General features: G+C 37.0%; 3 protein-coding genes across 3 annotated transcripts; 1 reads left to right on the plus strand and 2 right to left on the minus strand.

Annotated features, from left to right (window-relative positions):
• On the minus strand, window positions 1-4,110 carry LOC146168561 (ubiquitin carboxyl-terminal hydrolase MINDY-2-like). The gene is made up of 8 exons (XM_083382758.1): window positions 3,826-4,110; window positions 3,668-3,725; window positions 3,376-3,599; window positions 3,133-3,235; window positions 2,667-2,809; window positions 2,039-2,227; window positions 1,487-1,578; window positions 1-1,078 (listed from the first exon to the last, which is right to left on the minus strand). Exons 1-8 carry the CDS (start codon window positions 4,024-4,026, stop codon window positions 955-957), a joined length of 1,134 nt encoding a protein of 377 aa, XP_083238884.1. The 5' UTR covers window positions 4,027-4,110; the 3' UTR covers window positions 1-954.
• A 57-nt stretch (window positions 4,111-4,167) lies between these two features.
• LOC146168562 (NF-kappa-B inhibitor-interacting Ras-like protein 2) lies at window positions 4,168-5,109 on the minus strand. Its single transcript, XM_083382872.1, has one exon. The coding sequence runs from the start codon at window positions 5,062-5,064 to the stop codon at window positions 4,495-4,497; it is 570 nt and encodes a 189-aa protein (XP_083238998.1). The 5' UTR covers window positions 5,065-5,109; the 3' UTR covers window positions 4,168-4,494.
• Window positions 5,110-6,232: 1,123 nt separating this feature from the next.
• Window positions 6,233-26,817, plus strand: LOC146168563 (RNA polymerase-associated protein CTR9 homolog). The gene is made up of 23 exons (XM_083386237.1): window positions 6,233-6,513; window positions 10,317-10,415; window positions 10,556-10,657; window positions 10,830-10,967; window positions 11,309-11,516; window positions 11,802-11,950; window positions 12,158-12,265; window positions 12,522-12,629; window positions 12,953-13,081; window positions 13,152-13,283; window positions 15,846-16,085; window positions 16,568-16,751; window positions 17,124-17,212; window positions 18,003-18,188; window positions 18,876-19,019; window positions 19,765-19,974; window positions 20,925-21,070; window positions 21,923-22,130; window positions 22,611-22,757; window positions 24,143-24,301; window positions 24,727-24,893; window positions 25,631-25,836; window positions 26,329-26,817. Exons 1-23 carry the CDS (start codon window positions 6,472-6,474, stop codon window positions 26,535-26,537), a joined length of 3,510 nt encoding a protein of 1,169 aa, XP_083242363.1. The 5' UTR covers window positions 6,233-6,471; the 3' UTR covers window positions 26,538-26,817.
• The last annotated feature ends 18 nt before the right edge of the window (window positions 26,818-26,835 follow it).

The following is a 26,835-nucleotide window of genomic DNA, read 5'->3' on the forward strand; positions in this document are numbered from 1 at the left end:
GACAGAAATAAAATGTTTTATTTGTGTAACTTGAGTAGCAGAACCACTGGTAAATTGCAACCTGTAGTTCGCTTGCGAAGCATTACACAAATACACAACTATAGTAACAAACGCCACCATACATTAAAATGCAGCATACTGCATAAAATAGTGTTGAAAGGCTGGTAAATATTTTCAGTAAGGTGCGGAAAAAGTTACAACAATGTAACAGGCAAAACTAATGGATGCATTACTGCAAAGGTACTACTTTTAGGGGAACTGGTTTTAAGCACCGAAATATCGAATGCGTTTTACCACAAATACCGAGCTCTTTGACGTCATGCGAGAGTTTTTCCCTACAGGATTACACAGTCGATAGCATCATTAAAACCCGGGCCGTCGGTTTCATTAAACCAGGTGCGTAAGTTGAAAACCAATAAATAAACATTATATAACAATTATCGCTCAGAATGGCGATATTGAGAGTAAGTTATGTTTCAGTTACGCAACTAAATAGTGGGTAAAAATTTGGTTGCTAATATACGGTAAAAAAGCATGTTACTCTATATTCTTCTTTACAATATTAAAGTCGTAGTATTGCAAGTCCAAAATTAAACGATTTGGGAAGTTAAGAAAATAAATATATAACTATATATATTTGGTACCATTTAATATAGCTTAAAACATACCGGCATATGATTTTAAAAAAGAGAACTTTATTTGCCGTAAATTAAAATACCAAAAAATACCACCAAATCCTAAACTACACCGCCAAGAAAAATGTACTAATTCGTTAATTCCTTTAAAAAAAAAAACGGAGGTAATCCTGTTGTTTTACAAACGATTTTATGTCGGATCTTTATGTGAATCATGCAACTCGTATCCGCTACACTACAACGTTTCGATTAATTTCCAGGCAGTTGATTGAAGGTGGCATCAAATGCCATACGATGTGTACCAGCGATTAAACCGCGATCATAAAATAACGCATTTGCTTTTTGACTCCTCATTCGAACTTCTTCGCCGAGGCCGCGTTTCGCGACTCCTTGTCGCCACCTGCTGGTCGTACTCGCGTTGAAGTCGGGACGCCATCTCGTGACTGAAATATTCACACACAGATTTTGGGCCGCAAGTACGTAAAAAGTACATTTTTCAAGAAAACGAAAAAAAATACCAACAAAGGAAAAATAGAAAAGAAATACGAGCAAACCGACCTAAGGATCTAGTCAAATAAAAAACTTCCGCTAAATCACGATAAAGTTTTCATTCGCCTGCATTAACGCTTATAGAGAAACGCCGTAGAGATGGTGAGCTCCAACCATCTTTTTAATACATTTGGTAATATATTTTGCTTAAGGTTATCATTTTAATTAAAATGCTCTTCTCCAAAGAGTCAAATGTAATAAAAAAGTTGTTCTTATAGAAACGTGGATATGCGTCATGAAGCCCAGCTGTTTTTTTGTAACATCTAAAACCGACGTCCACTACTTAGTCGTTCTGCACTTACTCGCTTTCGCCTGTGTTCCTTTGTGGCGCTGTTGTGGAGGTTCCCGGTGACATTTCCTGATCTTGGCTGAGGGATATGGCAAGCATCATGTCCTAAAACACAGCAAATGTAGCCTAACTTATCACATGGTGTATATAGTTATCAGTTTTTTTTTTTAAATGATATAAAAGGCTGTTTTTCGACCTAGCACGCTCGGCGACCCGGAGTTCTATACCTAACCTCAGAAATGTTATTCTGAGAACAATAGGATTTCGAGAGAATGTCTAGTTTTCTGTCACGTTCTAACCATCTTTGATATAGCCAAAAAAGCCTGTACACGAAAAGTGAACAAAGTTTCGTTTGGGTACACTATGCACGGATCTGTAATGTATAGCTTGATAATAAATTGCAAAGCCAAAAGGCTCGAGTAGATCGACATCATCTTGATTAAAAAGTTTCGCTACGAGCTTGTATTATCTTCAGTTAATGTGATTAATCGAATAAAGTTTCGTTATGGCCAAAGCAGCAATATATTATACCGGCACTACCGCCGCCAGAAAAAAAACAACATGCCTGATCAAGCTGTTGATCTGTAGTGAGGTTTGCGTCGACTGTCATTTCGTTGGACGACGATTCCGTTGGGGCGGTCAAGAACGAAGCGTCAGTGAAGTGGGTATCTCCCTGCACGCTGGACAACGTCTCCCAAACTATACTGGGCTTGTTAAGGAATCCTTGGTCGGTGGCAAGGGTAAAGAGCTCACTCTGTCGGCAAAATTCACTTGCATAACTAACAAATGGATAAAAGTGTACACAAAATGTTTTTTAAATCTTTATATCAATCTAAATTTAAACACAAGGGCGGATCCAGGGTGCAGCGGATGGGGAGAACGTGGTGCACTGCATAAAACTAGATATTTTTTTACTATTTAAACTGCGTAATTGCAAAAATAATTCTATCCTACTTGTAGTTTAAATGTTTTTTTCCAAAGTAGTAACTCATCTTATCACACCATGAAAAATAATAGTTTTGGCAACGTAAATGCTATAAAAGAGTTTTCGTATTGCAAGAACTAATAGCATCTCTGCAATGGGTTTTGGGTTGAAAATAACACCAATCAAACCAAATACTTTAATAAAATAACTGAACTGTGTGTCGTTCTAAAAAATGCTGGGTCCAGCAAGCCTGGATCAGCAGACTTACCCCCTTTTTGATAATTGTGGAAAAGTGGTTGTTGCGAAACAAAACGGCAAGTTGCCCATCGCTCATAGCTTCCAACATGCTAATGATCCCATGATAAGTCAACTGAGCCGCAGTGCTGTTTAGAAAATTCTCAGCAGCGAGCCCTGCAGAAATACAAGAAATATGTTTGAGATTTATATAATTGTTTTAACCCTTCTTTAGGGTTGGTAACCATGTTAATAAAATAAATCCACAAAAACAGCATTCCCACCTTCAGTTGGATTAAAAGGCATCACATTGGCATTTATTAGTTCAAGTTTTAAAGAGTAAATTTCAATAATTTTAATTTAAACAACAGACAGTGTAAATGCTGGACTTCTGCACTCATTTTTTTCCATAAGATCAAATATTTATGAACTCTAAATCCTACAACCTACTGCAAATGTCAAATTACATTTGTTTGGTTGTTAGGGGTGTAATCACTTACCAGCTTCTATTTTATTTTGGTCTGACGAATCTTTGCTAGAAATAATATGATCAATCACTTGGTTGTAGCTGTGCTTGCTAACAGCATCAAATGCAAGTTTATCCTAAACATAACTTCACAAGTTATTCCTTATGCTACCTTTATATTTTTGGGGGGTAAAAAGAACAAAATAATGCTATGTTTAACAGAGTACTGAACAAATAAGTATAACAGATTATGCAAATAAATGAAAATAATAGTTACCTGTGGGTCTGGAAGCCACCCATGATACAAAGAGATTCGTAAAAGGTCAAAAACTACTAACTCTGGTGTGTACTCAAAGCTTGATGTGCTTTTGAACTGCACATTGACATCAATGCCAGTTTGGAGTTTTGGAAAAATGGAAATGGCGTCAGCCATGTTTTGTTCATAATTAGTCTTTTGTGTATCAGGCAAGTCTTTTGGCATGTCTTCAAGAATTAGGCCACCTAAAACAAGATCCGTATTGAAAAATGCACCCACTAGGCCACTACAATAAAAATCAAGCCAAACAAACCTAGGTAGTCTATAATCTGTTTTGAAGATATCATTTCCTGTTCTTCTGGAAGCACAACCTAAAATAAATTTTGATTTAATAATTTAAGCAGAATTCACAGCCCTAAACAAATTGAAAGTACTTCAAGTACCAAATTTAAAGTTTAAGTTGCTGTTTACCTTTTTTGATAACAATAAAACATTGAAAAGAGCCAAAAGAGGACAAGGCCCATTGAGATTCTGGGTAATGATCGGGGTTTTGCTATCAACCCAAGTTATCCACTTAATATAATAAATAGACGGTTCATCTTTATTCACAATATTTGTTGATGCTGAAAGGTTGTTTTCAGTTTCAGTGGAGACCTCATCATTAACATTCATGATGAATGATAATTACTTTGGTTTACCATGTGTACACAAAAATCTCTAATGTAAACAGAATATATACCAATCAGACAATCTATGTGAAAAACATAATTTAAAGATCTGTACTACAGTATAGATTAATTGTATTATGCATAAAGAGAAAAAACATAGGATAGATATAGACAAAGATTATTTGTAGTGTGAATATAAAACTGTTTCATATAAAGATCCGAGCATATTTGTTAAATCAACTTTAAATTAGACTTCCAAAGCTTTAGGATCCTAGTTTTTTTTTTTTTTTTTAATTGAACTATTAATTTAGACTACTCCCATATGTGTTTACTATATATAAATTGTTTCTTGTTTTAAATGTATATAAATGAAATTGTACCAGGTTACAAAAATATAGTCTGTTTAAATAACATGCATAGGTGCATTTTGGGTAACAGGATTGCACTTTGTAAACTAAAATCTGTATATCCATTATTCAGTAGCTTGTTGCTTCAACCGACGGCTACCTAGAAGTGTTGATTTCACTGGAGGCTGGGTCATTTTGCTACACAAATATATAAATGGTTCAGCTAAAAGTTTTCGATTGGTTGTGCTGACTTCAAAAGCCTTAATTTTTTCTTTGGTTGCCCAGTTCTGAACAACCGCATTATCCACTGTGCGTTCTTTGTCCAGATCACATTTGTTCCCGACAACAACGATGGAAATGTCTTTCTTTTCACGAGCCTTGTCAATTTCTCTTTTGATGTTTTCAACGCATTTAAAAGAGTCTTTATCCGTGATGCTGTACACCAAGATGAAGCCATCCCCAAAATGCAAGTTTTTTGAATAAATTGCAGTATTTAACCAATCTGATCCACCAGTGTCTTGAATTCTGACAGTTTCCTTTACCCCACGATCTGTGTCTATTTGGGCCAGGTAGGTATCTTCAATTGTCTTGTATGAAACGTTGCAGGCATGCTCACCATATATGAGATGTTCCAACATTGACGTTTTTCCAGTTTTACTTGCCCCACAAATGACGAGCCGTATTATTTTTCCCATACTACAAGCTCATACAGTAACTATTGAATAAATAGAGCCATATATGCCCTCACTGTATAAGTAAATAATATTAGGCATTGCAAACAGCTTATTGATATGTAAATTTTGGTTTAAATTATTTCACATTGAAATATAAAATTTAGTTTGATTTTTGAAGCGATAAAAAATACTATCACAGGAGGGCAAACGGCGCTGGTCTAGAGTCCTACCACAACGCATATTGTTAGGGTATGGCGTATGGGGTTAGTGTTTGGGTTTAGATGGGTCAAGTATTATCATTAAGTAGTAAAAAGACTAATACTTGACCAACCCACACCCAAACTCGCACCCTAATCCAAATTTTGGGTGTAGATTTAATAATTGTTTCAATGCTGTGGTAGGATTCTAGCGCCAGGCAAACTTCATCATTGTAACCTTTCCAATATGTAACCACAGAGTTAGCGGTTGGGTTGGTCTCAAGTATTAAAATTATATTTCTTCTTAGATATTTTATATTATTTATGCCTTACTTGCGATTTCAACTTTGACAACTCGTTTAGTTAGTGTTAAAATAAATGTGGTAGGATTCTAGACCAGCGACCATTTGTCAATTACTGGGTATATTGCAGTACATTGGAAGAAGTTTCCTCGATTTAAGGTGCGATTAGTCACAACAGAAATTCCATGACACCGTATATGCCAAAAGAATAAGCCTTCCGTTCAGTAAAATTGTTTTGACGAAAATGTAACAACAAGATATAAAAAACTCAATTCATTTGTGGAATTAGGGACTACGTAAACTGAGGTTGTACGGTTAGTGTCGTGATATGCAAAATACGTTTCAGAATTTTGTAAACAAACTTTTTAACCTAATGCTAGGAAGGTAATAGTACGCCGAATAGGTAAGGTGCTAGTCGCTCATGCATTTTACAATCGTAACCTCGTAACCTTACAAGTACCCTATAGGCCTGGAAATTTGACGTTGGATTTTCAATCAAAAAGAAACCACTGATCCGTGATGACGCACGGATTCTTCTTGATGAAGACACATGTCGCTATAAAAACTCTTATAAAAGTATGAAGAATTAAAATGTGTAGAGCTGAGCTTGTATAAAATCTAAACAACGGTAAAACTTGAAAATATTAACCTAAAACTATTATCTTTACGCTTATATATTTAGACATTTGTAAAAAAATCGTTATTTTATGGCATGGGTGAAATAAGGGACTGGTGGAGCAAGTTGCCAGGTGCAAAAAAACTTGGATACGGTGCTTTGTCTACCCTTCTCGTTCTCACACTGTCCCTTCATCTTTACAACGAGAGAAAGTTCATTTACGACCCATCAAAGAAGAAGAAGGTTCACATTTCAAAGTGGGATCAATAACTCGTAATCTGGACCACTATAATCGGGATATAACAAACAAATCATGGCTACTTCTGTAGAGATTCCACTTCGCGACACTGATGAGGTATGGTGCAAAAAATCAGTCCACAATTTTTAGGTTCTCTATACATAATTGATTAACCCCTTGATTAGGACTACCATATTTTCAGCACCCAAAAAGAGGACATTTTTTTGCCTGCAAGTAAAACAAAATTAGAATTGTTATGTTTGAGAATAACATGCCATATCCACTAGTAATGCATTCATATTTAAAATTAGTCTGTTCTTTTCTGAAACAAGGACACTAGGGTTCCTCTCCGGGAATGTTTCGACGGGAAATTCCCGGGATTTTAACAATCCCGAATCCCGGGAATTTTTTTTTTATATCCCGGTTATTCGGCAACATAGAAAAACTTAAAAAATATTGTCGTTTTTGACTAATATAAAGAAAAAAATAGTACCAACTATGTTAACGTCGTTGCCTGAGTTGCTTTATTTTGTGCCCAGCGGATAAACTTGATTAAATTTATTCTACCAATAAAAATGCATGCGTTTTTTTTTTGAATAAAAACAAATAAGGGTCCTGACTTTACTACGAGAAGGTCTTGTAAGATGGCAGAAGCAATACTACAGAACATAAATGGGCGCTTCTTCAGTTATGAACGTAAAAATTAATAAAAAATACGGTCTTCAAATACCACATACCACAACGCATATTATTTGGGTTAGGGTGCGGGTTAGCGTTTGGGTGAGGGTTGGTCAAGCGTTATTATTAATAATAAACATAATAATACTTGACCAACCCTCTCCCAAACACTAACCCAAACAATATGAGTTGTGGTATGCGGTATTTTTTTGTTTTGTTTTTTTGCATAACTTTCCCCGTACATAAGTGAAAGAACGCCCATAAATGAGCTTTATTAAATGTTTGGAGCTAAAATAAAAAAAATTCAAACATCATAATGACGTCATTTTATGTATAATTTTTTGGCGGGATCCCGGGATTCCCGGGAATTTTTATTTTTCAATCCCGTTTCCCGGGAGTGAAAAAATCAGGGAAAAAGAGGAACCCTAAAGGACACCCTTGGTAATTTCCCTATGTCTTGCGCCCCTACGAAAAGCAACTTGTCATTTTTAATTAAATATTACTGAGACAACTTAAAAATAGTGAAGTTTGATGTCGGTCGCGCGAATTGCAAAAAAAATTGAATTTAATAGGTTGAATTGGCGCTGTACTGTAAAGTCAAAGGCTTTTTTCATAAAATTTTTTTTTTCACAAATTGCTTGTGCACGACCTGATTTTGACAAATGTTTTGTGAGGGCATTTATCGACAGTTATAAGGCTGTGGTGTCATAAAAATGTCAAGCGCGAAAATTAAACATTGCGTTATCGTGTTTCAAAAGATGTAACGACACACAATACAACAGCAATATTGCAAAAACATTATCGATTCGCGCAAAAGAGTTTGAGTCCCCTGGTGCCAGCCTGTTTTCATATATAAAATATGGATAAAAAATAATTTGAACAGTAGATGGCTTTCATCGTATATCTATAAGTTAGCAAAATTGTAATTAGATAGGGCCGTTATACCTGAGATGATATGAAAACATGCAATGGCACTCACAGAGACTTTGTGCTAAAAAATTGACAAAAGTGGAAAACACAACATTCGCGTGGAATTTTTTGCAGTTTCAATGTTAAAGTTGACAAAAACAGAGTTTGTTAGCGCTGTAGGAGTGGTGTAGGCCCTACAATCAAAACAAAACCATTATAATCATGTTGCAAAACTTTAAATATCAAGATAGAGCTCGCGACCCCCTAAGAATTACTTGGCGCCCCCCTCGGGGGTGCAACCCCCGGTTAAGAACCACTGTTATAGACTAAATAGACAAGTTCTGTAAGAAATAAGAACATAGCCTACCATACCATAACACTGAAAGTAGGCTAGGCCTAATGAAGTCATATATTTGCTTTGTTAATAGGCCTTTTTAGATGTGAGGTTCTGTTGCCATTTTTTTGGCGCAATGTTTTTAATAACAATCAAGAAGGTAGGGCTGATAGGGCAACTGGTTGAAAAACTTGTTTTAAACCAGCAATTCGGCATGTTTTATGGCTACAGTATTTTTTGGATATAAATACAAAGTCTTGCCTGAAAATCTTGTTAAAAGTATAAGAAATCAACTCGAAATGCGAAAAAGAGGACATTTGGACATTTTTGAGCATCCTCGGAAGACCATTCAGTTTTCTTGAGAAAAGAGGACAAATCCTCCTAAAAGAGGACGTATGGTAGGTAGGCCTACCCTTGATGGTCCGCATTCTGTGCCCTGTGCACACCCGAAGTAATTTGTGTGCGCGCTTTAATTAGTAACTTAAATTCCAGACAGACAAAGGTTTAGTTGCTAAATTCCCAAACCCTCCGGTGTGCATAAAACCTTGATTTCACCAGAAATCTCAGCCTAAAAAGAAGACTGGATCGTTTGTATTCCATTTTTTTTATTTTTTACATTTCTGTTCTAATATATGTATATTATTGTAATTTAAACCAAAAATTTTAACAAATATGAATTTTTCTGAATCATTTTGTTTGAGTATTTCTTGTTGACAAGGAATGAAATGTCCCTTCCAAACTAAAATGTTTAACCTGCAGTTACATACTCAGTCGCGTTGCAGCCGCACAATTTGTAGTAAATCATCATTAAATTTGGTCAGTCGCTCAAACTTGAGTCAGCTAACAAAAAACTAAAGTTGCACTTACAGATTTGGGTGGTACTGTTAATACAGTCATACAATTTCTAGCAGTGGTATAATTACAGCCATACAATTTTAACCTGCTTAAGCACCTTCCTTGTGAATTACAATTTGGACCCTACTTGTCATTCCACTTCATGATCTTTCACTGCTACTTATTAGTTGTGTATAAAACCCGCACAAATGATCCAGAACATTCTAATTTGATATTAAAAGTTAGTAACCTTAGTTCTTTTGTAGAATGGTTGGCCTTAATTAGAATTTGCTTTTGCAAGCCAGGCATATATATCTAATGTAGTTTTCTGCTTGACATTAACTCATGTTTTTATTGAAAATCCCCCACAATAGGTTGACCAAATTAACAATAATTTGAACTATTGATCAATCCTTGAATCCGACTCATAGATTTATAGTCATTACAAAAGCCCTGGACAAAGTAATAAATATATGTTTTTTTTGTGACAGTTTATAGAGCTACCTTACTACTATAAGGGCAACTTTTAAATTATTATGAATAAGTCAGTAATTTTCTCAAAAAACAATAATTGTCCTCTACACAAAGTAAGTCATACTCGGATTTTAAGAATGAAAACAAACAGTTAAATAGAGCCATCCTGGCAACAATAAGTTAGCCATACAGCTGGCGAGTATGATCTTGGCATGTTGCGCGTAGGTTTTTTATCCACATTTAGTCTCTATGAACCACTTTAATTAAGTAAGCTTTTGTTATGTTATTTTCACACCACAACATCTCTGCTAAAAGTATTATAAAACAAATCAGATGCCTATCAAAATAACTATTTTCTGCTCCACAAGACCGTTTCAACTGTTTCGACGTGAAAATATTGAATGCATAGGACTTTTTACCATATTCAATGCGTTTGGACAAATTCTTGTCGTAGTTGTGCAAGAGTGGTCATCAGTAATTAAATGAAACCATAGGCCTGTAGTCCTTTACAACAAAACATTTTTTTTAAACCTATGAAACTGCTGTATTTCAGGTTTGTAATGCTGGCTGCATTTTATTAGTATGCTTCATGGAATTGAAATATTAGTTTTAATATAAATGTTTTTTTTTTACTTATGCCTTACTAAGAATCAAATTGACGTACTTATTTTTCGCTTATGTTCTGTTCTAGGTAATTGAGTTGGATCTTGCTCAGCTTCCCGATGGTGAAGAGGTTCTTGGAATATTAAAGCAAGAAAACACTACACTAAACATATGGATTACATTGGCAGTATGTGGTAGTTTTATTGTTTTATTTATCAGCTATTGTGATTTATATTTAATTATAACCATATATCATTTTAGCACCAATAGCGTAGACAAAACTAGATTTATGTGATTTGCAAGTTGCAACATATATATAATTTTTAGTTGGAGTACTACAAACAAGGAAAAGTTCCAGATTTTGTGCAAATCCTAGAAAATGCTCGGACTAGTGCAAACCTTGAGTACTCCAATCATGAAAAAGATCAGGTATATATATGTTACATATCCTTTCATTTTCCCTTATTTCAAGTATCAGAATTTCTCATTTAGCTTTTAGTATTTTCAGGTAATCTGTTTTAAATGAGTTTAAATGAGTGACACCGTACTACAAATATGTTAAAAAAACAAGGATGCTCTTTAAATGTAATATTTTTATTAGATGACATGCCTTGATACACTTGCTGCATATTATGTTGAGCAAGCACGCTCAGAAAAGAATAAGGATCGCAGAACTGAGCTTTTCATGCAAGCAACCCAACTTTACACTATGGCTGATAAGATAATCATGTATGATCAGGTAAACTGCCAGCATGTGGTAACTAAAAAGGATAACACATTTAGCATGTTTTACAAAACTATTTTATTATGTTGCCAATTATTTTTACCAAATTAAAAAAAAATATATTCCAATAATGATAATTTACTTAAAAAGCATATATATAAATATATATGAATATGTTGATTATATATATATTATATATATTATATATAATATATATACCTTGATAAAACAATTACAGTTTTACTAAGTTTGGTTTTCTGTTAACCACCAAGAAAATAGGGCTTACCTGTAACAGGTAAGGTAGTATAGTTAAAGATTTATATTTATTAATTGTTTCTTCAACATTTATTATGTAGAACCACTTGTTGGGCCGTGCATGTTTCTGTCTACTGGAGGGAGATAAAATGGATCAAGCTGATGCCCAGTTTAATTTTGTCATGAATCAGTCGCCAGACAACATCCCCTCTCTTCTTGGCAAAGCTTGCATCTCATTTAACAAGAAGGACTACAAAGGGGCTCTTGCTTATTACAAGAAGGCATTACGAAGCAATCCAAATTGTCCAGGTGTATATGCTGATGATTGCTAAAATAAAACCTTTTGGTTGTTGATATATGTAAAGCGCTATAAAAAATTCAAGTTACATTCGGCTTTTCACAAGATTCTTCAAATGCTTATGTATATTCGTGTTACAGCTTATTATGAGCATGCTATTTTAGTAATGTTTGGGAAGATTATTATCCTTTCCACATTATTAACAGGAAGACCACTTACACTATCTTGCCAATGCAGTTCATTCTACATTTAATTTTCTGGCAGACGGATACTAACTTGCATAAACCTTATTTCAGCTGATGTACGTTTGGGAATGGCACATTGCTTTTATAAGCTAAACAAGCTGGAAAAAGCAAGACAAGCATTCCAGCGTACATTGGACCTAGATTCAGGCAATGTTGGAGCACTGGTCGGCATTGCATTACTCGATCTAAACAATAAGGATGTATGTCTAGAACAATTGTTCTAATATTGAAATAAAATATTTGCAACTTTCCACTGTTAATAAAAATGTTTGTGTTAAATTGCATTTAAGAGCAATAAACCTGTTTATTATCTATGAGTAGAAACATTATATAAAATGAATAGAATTTTTAGAAAGTGTAAAATACCTATATTGTTAAGAACTAATTGCTTTTTATTTGTGTATTAGGTTGATTCCATTCGTAATGGAATTAAGCTGCTTTCAAAAGGTTATCAAATCGACCCGAGCAATCCAATGGTTTTAAACCACCTTGCCAATCACTTCTTCTTCAAGAAGGTATTACATTTTTTAAACATGGGTTTTAAAGTTAGGTATTCTATCCCTTGCAATAATTCTGCTTTTATTGTAGGTTTTTATTATAGTGTGCAAAGTATGTATATTATGAGTATATTATGACTAGGAAAAAATTAATTCACAAATTAAGGCAATGGAAACATATTTTACATTTGAAAAGAAATGTCACTGTTGCTTAAAATAACATGATATTGGTAATCTGTCTTGCAATACCAAAAACATTTTTGGTTTTATGTAGGATTATGAGAAAGTACAGCATCTTGCCCTTCATGCTTTTCACAACACTGAGAACGAGGCAATTCAGGCTGAGAGCTGCTACCAACTTGCAAGAAGCTTTCACATACAGGTAAGATAAAACATTGAAAAATTTTTATGCTCGTAGGGCACTGGGTAAATCCTTTTTTCTGGAATGTACACATCATAAGCTTGCAAAGTATCCTTAGTTGTAACCCAGCTCTGTCTTAAATCCACTTATCCCACTAGAAACTTGCATCTGTAAACAAGGCACACTAATAATACAAGTATAAATTTAAAGGAAAAAATCATCATATTTTGTGTAGATTGGTGTCTTTGGAATGATATAAAAATACTTATATGTAAAAAATACTTATATGTATCAAGCATTTTCTCTTACTTAAAAAGTTTTATGGGACTATTTTTATTCTACAGGGTGACTTCGATCAAGCTTTCCAGTACTACTATCAGGCCACGCAGTTTGCTTCACAAAACTTTGTACTTCCCTACTACGGTCTTGGTCAGATGTATATTTACAAGGGGGACGACCAGGATAGAGAAAGGGTAGGTGAAAGTGATGTTTTTATCAGAAATTGTATAGGCACAAACAGTATCATAGATGTTTTTTTGCCAGGCTGCTGAGTGCTTTGAGAAGGTGCTGAAGGCATACCCGAGCAATTATGAAACAATGAAGATTCTCGGATCCCTTTATGCTCAATCAGATCATCCAGATAAACAAGAGCTTGCCAAAAAGCACCTAAAGAAAGTAAGACAAGCCACTACCTAAAATATGTCTTACTACCAGTATCTTTATTTTTAATGTTATTCTTTACCGGCGTGCTATCTATATGTGCATGTGTGACGGCTCATTTCACAAACTTGGTCGATCTTGGCTGGTACTTGTTTTAATTGGTATTATATTAAGGTACTTATTTTAAGCTGGTATTATTTTAAGGTACTTATTTTAATTGTGCTATGTTTACCTAAAGGTGTTTTTTATTCTGGCACGTAGTGTTGTCAGCTATGAAATGCATTGTTCTATTTAAAGTGCCAAAGTGCGTTTTTGTTAAAAGCTAATTATGTTGTTAATTATTTGTTTATATTTCAATTTAGTAAGTAGTATTTATAAACTGGACAATTGTTGAATTATTGGTATTATTGAATAATTTATTTTAAGATATTTTCGAAGCAACCTATTAAACATGAAAAAAGTGTCAGAGTAAGATAAAATATATTGACTTCTTAGTTTTCTTACAATTTCAGGATTGGGCTTAAGCACTCGCCCACTCGCCCACTCGCCAATGCGAGTGCAAATCGCTCCGGGCGAGTGCTGATTGACACTCACTCGCCCGACTGGCGAGTGGGTTCGGCGAGACATTTTTAAATTGCGTTAAGCACCACTTCTTACCGAAATATTACTTTCGTTAAACACTAAGGAGCAAATAAATTCAACAATACACATATATTCTTTGTCCCGTTCTATGATCGTAATAAAGGCTTATTGTCCCGTTTTAAAAAATCGTTTACCGGCGAAACAATCAAAGACGTTATTGCTGTAGTGGAAACTAGTTATGAGCAGGGCTGGGGATGGGGAGCCACCGTAAAATAGCATTAGCTCCGGCTCCAGCTCCGAAGCCATCCAGCAATTATTAAATGGCTCCGGCTCCAGCTCCGGAGTCGTAAAACTCAATCCTTTGGCTCCGGCTACAGCTCCGGAGCCATCAAACACACACCCAATGACTCCGGCTACAGCTCCGGTGCCACCAGTCACTTATTCAATGGCAAGTTTTAAAAATTGCTTTTGGCTAACTAACGTTGGAGATGGAACAAAATATAATTTCTTAGCTTTAGCACCACAAATTGAAAAATGGCCCCAGCTCCACAAAAATAATAAAAAGGGCTCCGGCTCCGGCTCCAGCTCCACAAAAATAATAAAAATGGCTCCGGCTCCGGCTCCAGCTCCACAAAAATAATAAAGATGGCTCCGGCTCCGGCTCCGGCTCCAGCTCCACAAAAATAATAACAATGGCTCCGGCTCCGGCTCTGGCTCTGGCTCCAGAGAAAATGCTTAGCTCCGGGCTCCAGCTCCGGCTCCCCAGCCCTGGTTATGAGGTTTATTGTTTAACTTAAACGTTGTAGATTTTTAAATGTCGTTGACACCTTTGGAAAAGTTTACTAAACCTGCGATGTACCCAGCGATAAGAATTTTACTTTTCTGTATTTATTGAATTGTTTGTATAAGAAAACTATAAGCAATTGCTGCAGTTTTTGGTAACAATAAGTTTGAATGCAAATGTCTTATAATAATATTTGTAAGCAGTGTTTTTTAAGATGTTTTGAGGGACCGAAATGGCTTACTGAACACTACGGTATTTTAAAATATCTCCTACTTGTGTAACAACAGCTGAGAATCAGCGATAAGTCTACGTAAATATGTTGTTGCGATCTCTCAAGTCCATAGCGGTCAACCAAGCCAAAGTTAAAAAATAACTGTCATATTTTATATGGGCTATGGCAATTACCCTTGGAAAATTGAAACGACCCACGTCGCACAGCACAGAACCTCTGGCATATGGTTGTTAACTTTGCGAAAGAATGGTTTAAATTTATAATTATTTTGTGATTATTTGCTGTTCAACCAGTAACTATAGTGTTAGGCGAAATGTGGCGTTTTGTTTGTGGTGCGAAGCAACCTGCGGTGAAACGTCCTTCAAGCAAAGAAATGTCAGAATACAAAAAACAAGAGCGCGAGCATTTTTGGAAAAATGGAAAACAGGCAGGCCGTGGCTACTAAATTGTCAGTGTTGTTTTTTTTCACTAAAGACTGTAAAAATATCTCGGCTAAAAACATTGTTTTAAGCGTAAACTGCTTTATGGGTCATTAATTTGCTCATCCATGCATGGAAATAAACGATCAGACTTTTATAAAAACTAATGTTTACATATAGAAACCATAAGACAGGTTAACGATAACCCAAGAAATGACCGCACTAGGACGGAAATTTGCAGACAGCGTGCCAACAAATTTGGCGAGTGTTATTTCATCTGGGCGAGTGCTGATTGATCGCCGCTCGCAAAGCTGGCGAGTGCTTTTACGTGCATTTTAATCGTTTTCATTTATACTTTGACCTGATGAAGCACGCTTGTGCGAAAACTTGCCGAGAATACAATATCATTTGTCTTTACATAGTGCTACCTGATCCCTCTATTTAGCAATAGACAAATACGGCCATTTACAAAGATTTACCTAAACAAGTAAACTTTAGAAAAAATGTCCTACCTTTATTACCCTTCTAAAAGCAAATCAATCAACCTTCAACTGCACCAGGTTACTGAGCAATACCCGGACGACGTCGAAGCCTGGATCGAACTTGCTCAGCTTCTCGAGCGACAACCTTCGCCATCGTCGGGCAGCGGAACCGCGTCGGACGGCGTCCAGGGCGCCTTGGCCGCCTATGGCACCGCCACGTCGCTGGTCAGGGACCGGGTCCAGGCCGACGTGCCGCCGGAAATTCTCAATAATATTGCCGCCCTGCATTTTCGCCTTGGCAATCTCAATGAAGCCAAGGTGAGCAGCTGGTCTATGTTTTCAGCGTTGTTTTTATTTGTTGACATAAAAAATACTGCTTCGATCAAAAATCGGTAAGCAATTTGTTAGAAACTTTAAGTACGCATTTCGCCAAGTAAGTGGCATCTTCAGATTTTTCATTTAAATAAACAGTAAAAAAATAAAATAAATAAATGAATCAAATACGGATTGAGGCATGCTGCGATTGTATTTTGATTTGTTTTTGATATATATCTATGTCAACACTATACGAAACATTATACAACTGCTCGCGCCATATGAGAAACCCTTAGTGCTACTCCATGTAACGATCACAATGTTCAGTTTGTGAAGCTCTGTTTAAGACCAACTATTTGCTGCCAGGGCCAAACTGTTATGTTAAATATATTGGATTTAAACTTACGCACTTGTTTTGAGCAAATTCGTACGTGATAAAGTTATGCGCCGGAAACCCTTTACCGAAAGAAACAATCTTCTCGCAGAAATACTACGAAGTGGCGCTGAAGCGTTGTGATGACGAGTCCTCTCACGACGCACTCTACTACCGCTCCATCATGGTCACCATGCAGTACAACCTCGGCAGGCTGTGCGAGGAAATGTACCACTTCGAGGACGCCGTCGACCACTACAAGAACATTCTGCGCGAACACCCCAACTACATCGACTGTGAGTCGTTTAACGAAAGATGCGTGCGCTTAACTGGATTACGTTGTTCTATTTTCTTCCGTCGTTAATAGAACTCGGCGTTCTCATAATGGGTTTTATATTGTATGTGTGGCTTTACTACGGAATGAAAATGGTGATGTCTAATTTTTAAATAAGTTAATAGAACTCAGCAGGTTTCTCATGATGTTGTTTCTCGCACATTGGTCTAGTTTAAAATAAATGAACCTTCTTGTTTAACGTTTTATTTGTATTGACACCCGAAGGCAGAGTTCGGAAAATAAGTCTTTTATATTGTATGTGTTGCTTTAGTACAGAATGAAATGGATTATGTCTAATTTTTAAACAAGTTTTATATTTGTATAATGCACATAGGCTACCTTCGGCTTGGTTGCATGGCAAGGGACCGAGGACAGATTTACGAGGCTTCGGAGTGGTTCAAGGAAGCTCTGCAAATTAACCAGGTAATAAAAAAAATTTAGTGTATTGATTTCTTGTGTTGAGTCTTTACTTTTTAAACAGCAGACCAATCTCCTTTCAGAACCATATCGAAATTCTGTTCGCTTTTTGGGGTTTATTTAATAACTCAAGAGAAAATCTTGTCGTTAAATGACTATCATTGAGGCCGAAATCCGTTTGTCTGCTGAGTACAATAAAAACAAATTGTTAATACTGTGAACTTTTTCTTATTTTTTATTAAGTTATCACTGAAAGATGTTTTTCTCTAGCCAATATGATAAGTAGATGCCGAAGTTAGCGCACATTTCTTAAATTAATTTTTATCAAGCAGATACTGTATTGTTTTATGTTTTGTTTTAGTTCGTTGTGTTGGGCCTTCGCACGCTTCCCTGCCAAACTCTTTATCTACTGGAGGCCATTTTTTGCTACACGGACCGCCATTGCTATTGGACAAATATAGCGTTTGAAAATAGCATTTTATTATAAAGAAAAGTACCTTCAACATAAATAATAATAATCCATACAATGGTTAAATTCGGCTCGTTGTTCTGTAACACCTATATTTACATTCCAGCGTTTATTTAAAAATGTCCTGTATTACGTGACACGAAACATGACTAATTTCTAATTAGCTTCTAATTGCTGACTAAAATCAATCTTCACCGATAAATACACGGGTCAAATGACAAGATCCAAGGGTAGGGTTTCAAACGTTCGAAGTCGCCGAGCACGTTATACCCCAGGTGGCCATACGTAACGTTCCCTGCCTACGTAACGTAAACGCACATTATTCAGGAGCATCCTGACGCCTGGTCGCTGATCGGCAACCTGCACCTCGCTAAACAGGAATGGGGACCCGGGCAGAAGAAGTTCGAGCGAATCCTCAAGCACGAGAGCACGCAAAACGACGCCTACTCCATGCTGGCTCTGGGCAACGTTTGGCTCCAAACCCTGCACAATCCGACCAGGGACAAGGAAAAGGTCTGGACTTGAAAATGCCACCCGTTCTTGGCGAAGCGCTTTTAAATTAAGCGGATGCGACCGTTGTTTTATTCTTAAAATTATGAACTGTTAGCGTGCTGTTTAAATTTTTGATTAAACTGTTTAACAGTGTTGCGCCCACCTCGCCAGTTTACCGCTCTAAAGGTGACATTTGTATTTGATAAATAGTTTGTAGATTAACATACCTATTGCTACGACGTTACTACTTAATTCAGTACTTTTTAAACTTTTTTAGTTTTGTTCACCCCTAGCATCTATCTCCAGATTTCATTCACCGTTGTTTCATAAAAATGAAAAACTTAGAAATGAATTTGTTTTTGGGAATTCTCGCCTGTTCACTGAACAGGTTAACTGTTCACCGAACAGCGGAATATCCGCCCTGCTCGCAAGCTACCATCCATTTCTGACGGTTCACTCTGATTCACCCCTTTTGGTTGGTTCACCCGTGCAAAAAATGTAATCACCTTGAGGTGAACGATTCACCTGATTAAGAAACACTGACTTAATTTAAGAGCAATGATTATGGCCTACTGTTATTCGCATTCAACTACTCGCGAAAATCTACCGGCCTAAATTCTAAATTGATTTGCTATTCTTGGTTAAAAGCTAAGTTCGTGCACTTTCGTATTTGACAATCTCGCGAACAATTATTGCGTCGCATTGCAGGAGAAGCGGCACCAGGATCGAGCGCTTGCCATGTACAAGCAAGTACTTCGTAACGACCCCAAGAACATTTTCGCCGCCAACGGGATCGGGGCCGTGCTCGCACACAAAGGCTACATCAGGGAGGCCAGAGACATATTTGCTCAGGTCTGTAAATAAATATTTTTTTTAATTATTGGTGTTGAGTCTCATTTTCCTTATGGCCTATTAATCCGTTTTTTTCATAATTATTACAATGCTTTTTTCGCTTGTCCCCATTTTACTCAAAGATAATTGCGTATATAACTAATAACTATATATAGTTCGTCAGTTTGACAACTTGGATATAATTAGACTATGGCGATTGACAAGTCGTTATTACATCAACCGCGCCAAATCCAACAAGCTTTAAAATATGGGTCAGTTTTTTAAGTGTAACATAAGGAATTAGGAATTTTTCTTTAAAATTAAATTATAATCTCTCCTGCAAATACCCCTGACAATATTTTGTGCTAAAAAGTAATTTTGAACCGATATCCTTTTGTTGTAAAACAGTGCTTCTTAAACTTTATCCGTCCGCGTAAGCCTTTAATTGTCAATTAAATCACCTGGTTTTAGGAAAAAGCATTTTATCAAATTGACTTATGTGTATTACAACGTACGAAATAAGTTTTAAAAAGTATTTTCGAGTGTTTTATATAATAAGTTGTTTTATCGCTCAGGGAGAAATATAAATTCACGGCACTCGCAGTAATATTACACGTGCGTGAAAATTGTCAAGAACAATGCACGGTTTATGCAGTAAATTTGAGTTCTAGAAAAGGGGGCTATTTGTTTCTGACTGGCTTGCACTACTGCAATAGTAGTAGGCCATTTTAAAAAACACTGTTAAAAAAGCGCCCCTCTCGTCCAGGTTCGCGAGGCCACGGCCGAGGTGCCGGACGTGTGGCTCAACCTGGCGCACGTCTACGTCGAGCAGCGTCAGTACATCAGCGCTGTGCAGATGTACGAGAACTGCGCGCGTAAGTTCAAGAGCCGGCGCGACCCCGAGCTGTTGCTCTACCTCGCCCGCGCCTACTTCAAGTGCGGCAAGCTGCAAGAGTGCAAGAAGACGCTGCTCAGGGTTAGTATTTGTATTCATTTGTTGGCGCTGTTTTCAATACCCTTTCCTCGTATAATACTTGTCCGTTTGCCTTGCGCTTAACTTTGCGTTATATAGACTTTACTATGGACCCATGACTGATTTTCGTGGTTACCAGATATATAAAAAAAAAAGTTTGCTATACATATTACATATACTTCATTTTGTACAATTTGTCCATTAAAGTAAGCGTTTTTTTAGACTACTCCTAAAGAGACCTGCGTGTCACGCGTACTGGTTGTGCAGCGGCAATTCTTATATTTTTATATTCCGCCTGTCTGTATAGACCAGGGGTTCTTAAACTTTTTTTACCTCGGACCCCAAAATATTATTTTGGCTTCAACGGTAAGCAAGGACATTTTAGATATGTTGTCATAAATCGACGTCCAAATACAAATAAACTTCATAAATTTGTTGATTTCGGTCCTAAAAATGTGAATGTGAAATTCAGTCTAATACAAGTGCAAAACCATAATATTTTTATTTAAACTTTGTTCTTTGAAAAATTGTTTGCTTCTTAAATATAAACTAATATTTCAATTAGGCCTTCATGGACCCCCTAAAACTAATTTGCGGACCCCCAAGGGGTCCATGTACCCCAGTTTAAGAACCTCTGGTATAGACGCAACCTGGAAAATTTTTTTGTCATATCCCCAACACCAGGTCACCTATACCTTAATAACCGACCCCTAAACAACCATCGGGATCGGACGATCCGCTTTTGACTCCAAAGGCTTTATTGGTCTCGGGAGACAACCCTACCAATCCACCCACAAAGATACACACATATAAACCTTTTGTTGATTAAATATCTTGTCGATTAAATAATAAACCTCAATAAAAATTTTTACGATCAAGTTTCATTAATTTAAAAATTCAAAAGTAACGCTGGAAGCCATTCGACATGATCGACCGTAATGCTGCTCTTACAGGCGAGGCATGTGGCGCCGCACGACACGGCCGTCCTCTACAACACCTCAGTCGTCCTCCAGCAGCTGGCAACCTCCGCGCTTCAGGACGAGAAGAGCGACCTCCGGACCGTGTTAGGAGCGGTCGACGAGCTCGAGCTGGCTCAGGGGTGAGAATGATGCGTTTGTTTTGTTTGATGGTTGTGGGGTACTCGAAATGGAGATCGGGGTTGGTAAGTATCGGCGAGTTTTGCTTGTTTGTACTTAGGTGGCCTAAAAAATACAGAAAATTGGAAAAGCGTTTAACATGTTAAAAAACAATTGGTCTGCGAAAATTTAAGTGTAAATATATTCGCAACAGGAACATTACAACGCGCTCTATGGGGGAAAAAGACGTAATGTTTTAATTCCGAACAAACACTATCGTACAACTGCCCATAAAACGACGATCACTCAGTGTTATTGCTAAACCACTTCATTGTATTAAAACACCGCGGCACAACGAGCAGTTTCCATTAGCGCAACTTTCAACAAAACGACGATCACAAAATAAGATTGCTAAGTAACTTTATAACCCCAAAGAGAAACTGCTTTCCCTCGTTTGATCAGCTACTTCACCTACTATAGCAACCCTAAAAGCCGTAATAAACTTTTCAAAATAGTAATAATGTGGGCTTCGGGAGACGACTGGGGGTCGAATTTTAGTAAAAAGAACAACTTTTAATTAATTTTTTTGCTTGCGCACTTCCGTGAAAAAAAAGTGCGCAAGTGCCCAAAATTAGAAGAAAACTGCCCGTAACAGAACCGCTTTGACTCATTCGGCCAGCTAATTCACCTACTATAGCAACTCTAAAAGCCGCTTCGAAGTGGCTCGGGAAGATGACACCTTTTGATTTCACCCTGTCAAATTTTGTTGCCCCGTGCAGTTACTTCACCTACTGGCAACTTTAAAAGCCGCTTAATCCGCTCAAAAAGATACCTTCATTATTTTAATTTTCCCATATATTTTATCCCCCGCGCAGTTACTTCACCTACTTGCACAAGAACGGCGACCGGATGAAGTTCGACCTGAACCAGGCGGGCAAGGAAGCGAGCAAATGTCGCGATCTGCGCTCCCAGGCCCAGTACCACGTGTCGCGCGCCAGGAGGCAGGACGAGGAGGAGCGCAAGATGAAGGAGGAGCAGAACAGGGAGAAGGCGCTTCACAGGGAAAAGCAGCTCGAGGAAGAGGTAGCTTGCTCCTTTGCACGATGACAAAGCTCGGGCTTTGGCTGCTGCAATCGCTTAATGTAACATCGTTTTTTACGCGTTTGTAAAGCAATGCCACCAGGCGAACTTGAGTTGGGAAAATATCGATGGCCATAAAAGTAACTCCTTTTTGAATCATAATTGATTAACGTGATGGAATCAGCGCTTGGTAAAAAAGAGGCAGGTTAATTTCGAGATAAAATAGATCGAAAACCATGTCCTCTTATATAAAATGAACTGAACAAAACTGTCTGAAATGAGATAAAAATAGGTATTAATTAATTAGTCTTTAGTGATTTTTTTTTTTTTTGGTATTGGCTGCAATAGGTCTGACATCTTGAACAAGATTCTTTAAAAAAAAATGTTTTGATTGATATATTTTGTTTTAATTGATATACCAACAGAAGCAATGACAATGTTATGCGTTCCACAAACATATATCATTGTTTGTTTTCCCCAAAGCGCCAACGCATCCGAGCCAAGGAAGAGAAGATGCGAGCGCTGATGGAGCAGCGAGCTCAGATTCGCGACAAGAACAAGGCTCTCATTCAACAGGCGGAGCAGCAACAGATGGAAGACGAAGCTCCCAAGAAGAAGTCTTCATCCAAGGTGATGCCTTTACTGTTTTATTCAGAGTAGGCAGTCAAGGTCACCAACTGTACATTAACAGAAAGTTTAGCTTTGTTTGGCGTTTTTGTGAAAAATTATCTTCTATTGTCGTCCTAGCATGTCGAGTGACCAGTATGAAACTCACTGATTTAGACGTTAGTTTAGAACAAAATGCCTGTATTAGAAATAGCAAGTAATATTAAAAAAAAGTTGCACGTATTCTTTGACGTTAAACAGCGGATTAGGATAAACCAGTTGAAAAAAAATAGCAATGTATTTAGATTTAAAACTGAACGATTGTTCAATAGAAGTGGTGACCATTGACCAATTTTAGCATGGCTGTCATTGGCACGGAATTTGTATAAAATCCAAATGATGGAAGTCATTCAACCAGAAAATTGATAGCCCAGTTAAAGAACAATATCCACCATACGTTTGTCAGTTAGTGAAACTTTGCAGTCCTAATTTGTTATATAGCTGTTTCGTATCTCATTCCAAAAAGACACAAAAAGCAATGTTTTTTGTCGTAGTTTGAGCATGCAGTTTAAAAAAGGTGCGTTATTACTGTTTGATTATTTATGATGAGTTAACAAATAATATGAAGAATTTTCCAAAAGCATTTAAGTTTTCTTTGAGCTAAAATCAATTATAGAAGCCAAGAAAGAAAAAGAAAAAGAAAAAGCGAAAACAAAAGATCACGAAAAAAGTAACAAAAACAGAGAGAATTCCTAAGAAGGAAAGAAAACCTAGAAAAGTGAGTGTGTGTACTAAGTGTAGTACATTACTTATCCAGGTTTATATAGTTATTTGACTTAGATCTATTTTCTTCAATGTAGCACTAATATCTGTAATGTTAGAGTCATGTTAAAAAAATGACTGTTTTTCCAATAGCCATCCAAAATATCTTCAGTAGAAAGAGAGTGGCCCAAATAATAGATAAAAGATTCATTCTTTTATTAGCAAACGTTTCGGCAATTTCTTTTGCCATCATCAGTGCAGTCTCTCTTTCTACTGAAGATAATCAACAGATCCCTGTTTAGTGTTCCATCCAAAATAATTCAGAGAAAACTCCAGTATAGATACAGTTCTACCTGTGGCAGATATTTAGATAAAATATAGATATCGATGCCTTTTGAGGGGTATTAATTTTTTCAAGGGTAATATGTTTCTGAAATGTGTTTAACATTTTAAAACCTTTTGTATTTAAAAATTTACGTAATTTTATAAATAAATTTCCTTTTTCGGCGTTCAAGTGTGATAAGGTTGCGATTCCATTGAGCTTTTACATCGTTGATAAATAATTAATCCAATAAAATATCATAATTGCATAAACGCAAGCGAGTTTCTATCAACAACTTCTGGTCTTTACATTAATCGTCCATCAGAGAAAGTCCAAGGTCCTGGACGAATTCGTCAACGACGGGAGTAGCGATGACGCGGTGGGAGGATCGAAGAAGAGGAAGGGAGGAGGAGGAGGAGATCAGCAGGGAAAGAAGAAGAAGAAACTCAAGTCGAAGAAGGAACGCGGTGGAAACTTGTCAAATGTAGGGTGCTTTGTTTTGTACAGAGTTCATAGTGAATATATTGGTGGATTTAAACATTAAAATATTATTACCTACATAAAGGATAAACGTTTAACAGAAACAAGGTTTTTAATGCATTATTTTTTAGTTTTTGTAAATATTACCAATCTAAAACAAACAACAAAAGCTCCGCTAAAAATAATTTAACAGTTTCCGTTAAATTAACTAACGTGGGACTTTGTTATTTATCTTAGATTGGTGGTAAATTTTCATGTCAGTGCATTATCAATAGGAACAGCCGGTGGTTTTAATTATTAAAAAAAATACTTGTTTACACTGTACTGGTGTTGCAAGGCAAATATTAAATGCTTCCGGAACAGTCGATACACGTTTCACTTATCCATTTTATGCAACTCAGTTTCAAACTTAGTTTTATTTCCTTGCAGGCGGACAGCGATTCAGACGCTGAAACACAGCAGAGCAAAAAGCCAGCGTCTAAAAAGCAGGAAGTCTTATCCGCCAAACAGAAACTTAAGATCAAGTCACGTGCCTACATCTCCGAGTCGGATTCCTCGTCTTCTTCAGATGGAGGACAGCAACAGGCCATCGCGAGGTACGAATGTTAATGTTAAGCAAGAAACGGTCAGACTTTTAGTGCGGAGATTATCAAGTGTGTCGCGAAACGTTTTGCAACTAAAAAAGGATGCGAGCCCTGAATGCACGCTATCTATCACATAACTTATAAATATTATGGTATTTACCTACTACCTTACTGTGTTGTTAAAGTGATTGTTAAGTTTTAGTGTTACTTTTTTAGTGTTTTCGCAAGCTAAAAATACGTGAGAACCACTGTTTTAATGCCAGGCTTAGCAATATTGACCCCACTTAGACTGGTGTTCATCTCAAAACATTGTTTCATTGTTCTGTAGTATCACGGTATTATTCTCCATGATCAAGCCATAGCCTTGTCAATAAATATCTCCATACTCATTAAATTTTTGGTTTCGGATTCAGTCGTAGAATAATTTATATATTGCATGCTTTTGTGTTGCCATTCGCCCAAACTGTAACTTGCGGAGTTGAATTTATCGCAGACTTGCCAAATATGACGATCAATGATGGGCAACCTAGAAAAACAGCTAGCCTGTAGTGAGGTTCGAACTCACGACCTCCGGTCATAACGGGACCATCACTCTACCAACTAAACTACACAGACACCTTTCATTAAATAATTAATTTATATTACTTATTGCGATTATGCAATTGCATACAGTTGTTTCCATCCTCAAAAGTTAAACACCAGTTTTCTTACAACCTCCCATCGGTGTTTCAATTATCATTTTAAACCAGTGAGCAGCCTTCCGCATCCAATGCCCTTGCTTCTTCGTCCGAGGACGAGAGCGGAAGCGGGGGTGAGGAACAGATGGAAGTTACGCAACAATCGTCGGGAAGCGACCAGGAGGAACAAGACGAAAATCAAGAAGAGCAAGAGGACAAAGAAGATGAGCGAGCGTCCTCGGATGACAACGAGTCTGAGCAACAGCAGCAATCAGATGGTAAAAAGAACACGCATTGCTTGCTCTAAAACATTATTAACCTTTATCTCGCGGTCTACTTTTTATCTGGATTTTTATTTATTTTTAACGCTTTGTATAATAGTAGTATGTATTTTGTAATTGCTCAATGCTCATTCTAATTACATATACCCGCCATTTACCTAAAATTAAAATAACTCTTTAAAAGTGCACGGCCCACTCTAAAGAGATTCCAGCGTAACGGTTGCAATTAGGTCAGACAAGGTTTAATCAATACAAGCGGCTTTCAAGAAGCATACTAATCGCATATATAAATATAAGGTTTGTTATGCGGACTTGTCCACTGTTTCCCACATGTGCCAACATACTTTCACCTGTAACTGTTTGACTTGCCAATTGACTTTTGAATTGCTTAACTGCGTCATTACTGCCACCACATTAAATGGCCACGATCCACATCCAAATATGCCACTGAACCAATACATTGTGCTTAACAAAAGTTTTTTTTCCCAGTTGAAAACGATAACGAAAGCAATGATGGAGACCAAAACGCCGAAGAGGAAGAACAAAGTGCTCCCGAGAGTGATGCTCCATCTGATGGTGAAAATGCACAATCCGGAGGCGAAAACGATGACGTGGCTGCATCCGATGACGAACCTGAGGAACACGTGACTGCCGAAGCTTCCAGCAGCGAAGGGGAAGCGGCGTCGGATTCCGATTGAAGTTGAAGCCGACGCTGTGTCGTTTCGATAATATTATTTTGGGCTTGCTGCTATACAAAAAGCAATTTCGAGCAACTTGTTGTAAGGGTGCATTAAGTTGACTGTTTGTGTTTACAAACACATTTTTTTTTTTTTTTGAGAAAAATACTTAAAAGGGTCTTGTACCGTTCAGTAAAGTAGTGCCTTCACGGCGAAATTTGCAGCACCACATTAAGAACATATACATTTTGTATATCGTTTTTGGTTGATCTAATGTTTGTCAATACACATGTGCATTGTGCATGCTACCTCTTATTAA

This window comes from Ascidiella aspersa, chromosome 1, assembly GCF_963924565.1.
Source record: "Ascidiella aspersa chromosome 1, kaAscAspe10.2, whole genome shotgun sequence".
NCBI lineage: Eukaryota > Metazoa > Chordata > Ascidiacea > Phlebobranchia > Ascidiidae > Ascidiella > Ascidiella aspersa.